The 6000-nt window shown below is 43.1% G+C and overlaps 1 protein-coding gene across 1 annotated transcript in view; it reads right to left on the reverse strand.

Annotated features, from left to right (window-relative positions):
* adgrd2 (adhesion G protein-coupled receptor D2) overlaps positions 1 to 6000 on the reverse strand; it is a gene marked incomplete at both ends in the record, with an annotated part of 70460 nt that overhangs the window by 8780 nt on the left and 55680 nt on the right. The window contains one exon of the mRNA XM_080738478.1: positions 2645 to 2765. Within this exon, the coding sequence (XP_080594604.1) occupies positions 2645 to 2765 (121 nt within the window). The remainder of the gene's footprint in view (positions 1 to 2644; positions 2766 to 6000) is intronic.

Consider the following 6000-nt stretch of genomic DNA (forward strand, 5'->3'; position numbering starts at 1 on the left):
CAGCTGGACACAGCACAGTAAATCTAAATTAACTAGCTGCCCCGCGCAGGTCACCCAAGGGCTAGCTCATCCTGATTAATTAAGCCATTTGGAGCGGGAACGCATTATCACTTTAACCGTTATTTTATGCTTTAACTCTTAAAAAATAGCAGATATACAAGCTTACAGCGCGGCACCGAGTGCCGCGCTGCGAGCTTGTAGATCTGCTATTTATTTATTTTTTAATTGTGAAAATGTGTGCAAGTCTTTGAAAATTTCTGACCCAATTCTATAAGTGTCTAAAATATGTAGTCACGTCTGTAATTAAAGTGTTCTATTATGATGAGAGCTTTACATAGCGAACAGGATAAGGAAAGCCACCATCAAACAGACTTTTTAGCAACTAAATCCTCTAAAAGGTTTTTGAAAAACGCACGTTTCTACGTGTCAGTGGTGCTCAAACCTTTTCATGTCAAGGACCCCTACAGTGTATTTGGCTGCCAACCCCATCTCGAAATATAATATATCGGGGACTCCTCAGAAGAAAATATTTTAAGTTACAAATGTTCGCTTTAAAAAATATATATTCAAAGATCCCCCCCCCCCCCTCCCAAAAAAAAAAAAAAACATGATAAAAAAGAAAATAGCAGATCTACAAGCTTGCAGCGCGGCACTCGGTGCCGCGCTGCAAGCTTGTAGATCTGCTATTTTTCAATAGCTAAAGTATAAAATGGGTTAAAGACCCCGGAAGGAGGCGGCTAGGGGGGTGAGAAAAGGAGAAAAGTAAAGCAACAGGGAGAAAGAGGACTTTTACGGGTGAGTTATGGAGCGAGAGACAGAGAGAGACAGAGAGAGAGAGACACACACACACAGAGAGAGAGAGAGAGAGAGAGAGAGAGAGAGAGAGAGAGAGAGAGAGTCGGGGAGAGGGGGAGAGGGGGAGAGATACAGAGGAGATAGCGAGGGTTTGTTAAAGAAGACAGGGATTCAAACAGAAGAAGGAACCAGTCAGGGGCGTCACACCAAATCCTGGGCCCTGGGTAAAGGATTATACTGTGGGGCCCCCCCATGAATGGGAACGCATTATTATGCATTGTTTTGTGATTTAACCATTGAAAAATAGCAGATCTACAAGCTCTGGTGCCGCGCTGCGAGCTTGTAGATCTGCTATTTCTGAAAAATCGTGAACATTTGTGCAGGTCTTTGAATATTTTTGACACGAAATGTCTTCTAAATCGATCCAAGATAAAAAAAAAATATATATATATATATATATATGTTTTTATGTCTGTGGTGCTCAAACCTTTTCATGTGAAGGACCCCCAAAATGATATGTATTTGGCCACGGACCCCCATCTCAAAATAGTTCCAGGGAGAGACCACCAAGAAGCAAAATTTTAGTTTAGTTTTTCGCTTAAAAAAATACATATATTCAAAGATTCGCACACACTTTCACATCTTTTCAAAAATAGCAGACGTACAAGCTTGTATCTGCTATTTTTCAATAGCTAAAGTATAAAATAATCAAGGCCCCTCCTCCACCTTGGGCCCTAGTAACTCAGTCCCACTTTCCCACCCCAGTGTGAGTGACGCCCCTGAACCAGCGAGGGAAGATGAAAGAGGAAGTTGCTTGATTCGGCGGGCGGTGTTATCAGAGCCAGATGATGAGGGTGAAGAAAAACCCTTTATTTTATTTCCAGGAAAATGCCCTTTAAATACATGTTATGGATCTAATCTTTTTTTTTACTGTCCAGTAAGCCCCTTAAATGTTTCGCTGGTCTCTGCTGTCACCGGCCAGCGATAAGATAAGAATGAATAACTTCGGAGGGGAGTTAACTGTATAGGCTGCGCGCATGCACTCACACACACACACACACACACACACACACACACACACACACACACACACACACACACACACACACACACACACACACACACACACACACACACACACACACACACACACACACACACACACACACACACACACACACACGCACACACACACACGAACACTCGCGCACATGCACGCGCCAACGCATGCACAGTTGCAGTGGTGTAATTTACTCAAGTACTGTACTTAAGTACAGTTTTGAGGTATTTGTACTTGAGTATTTCCAATTACTTTTACTTCTGTTCCACTACATCTCGGATCCAAATATTGTACTTTTACTCCACTACATTTATTTGAAAACTTTAGTTACTGGATACTTTGGATACTGGATACTGGTTACTTCACCGATATGATATTATAACACTTACATAAATCACTTTAGCCCTATTTTATACCGTGACTATTTGAAAATAGCCGATCTACAAGCTCACAACGCGTCGCATCGCGACGCGTTGTGAGCTTGTAGATCTGGTATTTTCAAACATTTTGTACTTTTACTTGTGGTACTTTAAGTACATTTTGATGCCAACACTTTCGTACTTTCACTTCAGGTACATTTTGAATTCCAGACTTTTACAGAATATTTCTACATTGAAGTATCGATACTTATGTGAAAAAAATACCGGTACATGTAAAATATGTGAGTACTTTTTCCACTGCACAGTTTTTTCACTGCATAGTTGCACACACACGCACATGCATGCACCAATGCATGCACACACATGCACATGCACATGTCTCTAGTCTCTAGTGAGTGAGAGTGTTTACCTGGAAAGCGTTGAGGGCGATGAAGATGTAGGCCACCACCACAGAGAGGTGCACCAGGACACCACACAGCCAGGTCAGGCCCAGCACCGGTAGCAGGATGAGCACTGGACGCGTCACGGCCCTGGACACATGCAGAGCATGGGGACCATATCAATACAGTGGACAGGACACACATAGCCTGGCTTAGCCCGACTCTATAGACCATATTCACACCGTGGCCATCTTGGATCACATGACTTCCTGGGATAGCAGCCTGCATTACAAACCATTGTGAACAATGGAGCGATGGTCCCAAAATATGAGTTCTATTCAACCATTTTCTTTTGACCAAATCAACAAATGGGCAGATGACAACATCAACATCCCCAAAAGGATGAAATAGAAGGGCTACAGTAGATTGATTACATCCATGGTAATGATATTCAAGGTAAGTTAGGTTGCAACCTTACTGTGTACAAATACTTGCTATCTGTGCAGTGCTTGCTCCACCATCCTATTAACTATTTGTTGTTAGATTGTTCCTGATTAATATGCAAAAATCACAAATCACAATACAGTAATATTAACTATATGATGGCAGAGCAAGCACTAGTCTGCACAGATACTGTAGCAAGTCTTTGTACCGAGTAACAGTGTAACCAAATTACCATGAATATTGTGGATGTACCTTTTCTATTTAATCATTTTGGGGATGTTGATGTTGTCATCTGCCCATTTTTCAATTTTGGTTGAATAGAACTCATATTTTGGGACCATCGCTCCATTGCTCACAATGGTTTGTAATGCAGGCTGCTATCCCAGGAAGTCATGTGATCCAAGATGGCCGCGGTGTGAATAAGGTCTATACTAATGCAGCTAAATAACTGCAGTATAACCCATCCCCCTAACCCATCCCCACCTTGTTTTAACATGGTTGGATTGTGTCTAGCTGAGCTAGGCTAGGACACACATGCACTATCACACGCATACTGTACAAATACACATACAGGAATGGATCGCACGCACGCACACACGCACGCACTAGTGATGTGTCGTTCATGAGTGATTCGTTCATAAGTATCGAATCATTAACGGGACTAGACGATCGTGGTTTTTCACGGGACGATTACGCTATGAACGGTGAACGTGAACGAATCGTTTGAACGTGATTTCCCATCACTAGCATGCACAAACACACACACACACACACGCACGCACGCACGCACACACGCACACGCACACGCACACACTTCAAGTTCACCTACTTGTATGAGCAAATGAGCATACAGCAAATATACGTCTTGGAATATTGAATCACACACACATATACACAGTCTGTAGGCTACACACACACGTGCGCATGCACAAACCCACACACACTATGCCATCCTTGTTTGATAGACACAATATTTCAAACTGTGCTGTTGCTAATTCAGAGATTACTTTCTCATTTTTTTTTTACTTTTTAGCAACTTGAACAGATAGCAGCACGTCATGCAGTGTGGGAATTTCAAGTCATCCTAAAATGTGATTTCTTTCTTGTTTTGCTCTTGTTAATCACTTAGAACGTCTATACCAGGGTTCCCCAATTAGTTTTCCCCAAGGGCCGAATTATGTCTAGGGTACCAAGCCGAAGGCCACAACATAGGGGGCAACGGTGGCTTTCCGGCTACTCCAGTGACAGGTTCAGATATCGTCTTTGTCTGGTGAAAATCTTGTATGTACAAAACCGATCGTTTTGCATTTATCATTTTAAAAATGATTTAAACTAGTGAAAACAGCCGATCTACAAGCACACAACGCCTCATGATGCGAGCCGTTGTGTGCTTGTAGATCTGCTGTTTTCACAACTTTTGTGTGACGGCCTTGTTTGATGAAGCAGAGCTTTACTTTGCGAAAGAACGTACACATTTTGAGATACGGGTTTTCCACCCGACAATGACGATATACTAGTGTTGTTGCTGCTCTTATACTACCATTATTACTGGGGTTGGTGTGGGCCAGACAGTAGCCCCCCGCGGGCCACAAATGGCCCCGCGGGCCGCCTATTGGGGAACCCTGGTCTAACAGTACTTGTGTGCTCTATTTTCCCTCTACACCAAATCCATTCGCTGAAAATAGTCGTAGATGATCTATTTTCAGTGAATGTTCCCCCCAGGGATGCTGAAGTAGTTAACATTTCCTCCTCCAAATTTCCTCAAGCTCGGCCTCTCCAATGCGGCCATGGATTTCTTCCGCACACACCGTCACACTCCCTTTGCAGTCGCTCTCTCTCAGTCATCTTGGTGCTTAAATTAGCCGACACACGACACAAGCATTTCAGTATAGGCAAAGCAGAAGCGCTTTGCCTTTGTTCTTGCCCTCATTGTTGCCGCTACTGCTGCACCTGGGTGCAAGGATTGGGTTCTCACTCAGCATTGTGACTACAAGGACAAAGGAAGCAGTTCCTTTCCTACCCTTTTATAAAAATAAATGATCAGAGAACGTTGCAGACTCCATATACCAGGGACGTGCTGGCCATTGGGAAAAGCGGGACAACTCCCGAACGGCCGGTTCATTCCCGGAAAAAAATAAAAATAAAATGTCGGCCTTCGTTCCATTTTGGGGGCTGGGCGGCCAACAAAGTAAATCGTCACTGTCGGGCAGAAACCTTGTATCTCCAAGTTTCAAATTTGTATTTTTTTTCACAAAGCAAAGCCCTGCTTCATCATACAAGGCCGTCGCACAAAAGTAGTGAAAACAGCCGATCTACAAGCACACAACGCCTCGCGGTGCGAGGCGTTGTGAGCTTGTAGATCGGCTGTTTTCACTAGTTTAAATCATTTTTTAAAATGATAAATACAAAACAAATGGTTTGGGTCATACAAGGTTTCCTCCTGACAACAACGAAATATAACTCATGTACAGTAATTGGCCCACTGGCTTGTCACTTGTCATGATCTGAAATGGCAAATCTTTGAGTAGCAACAGCGCTATGGAGAGAGATCTCTCTCTATAGCGCGCAATGAGGGCCTCTCCAACTCTTTTTCCCGGGCTGAATCAGGGGCCCAGCATGTCCCTGCTCCATATACTCATATACTGGTATGGCAGGAAAGCAGAGGGCTACTCTCAAATCTCCAGGGAGGGAATGAAGATAAAGTCAGGGACTCCATACCAGAAGAGTGGGCACAAAGGAAGAGTGGGCTCTTCGAAAGTTCAATTGGCGATTTTTTCCAAAATGTAAAAAGATATCCGGAAAATGATAGTTTTGAAAATGGTTCTGGTGACTGATATTGTCCTTCTAATACGTAAGGGGAACTAAGCAAGGTGTTGTCAATTAATCTCACATGGTTAAAAACAGATTTTGAAATTACAATGGGTTTATATGGGAATACATC

The sequence above is a fragment of the Nannobrachium achirus genome (assembly GCF_963921795.1).
Source record: "Nannobrachium achirus genome assembly, chromosome: 12".
In the NCBI taxonomy this organism is placed as follows: Eukaryota; Metazoa; Chordata; class Actinopteri; order Myctophiformes; family Myctophidae; genus Nannobrachium; species Nannobrachium achirus.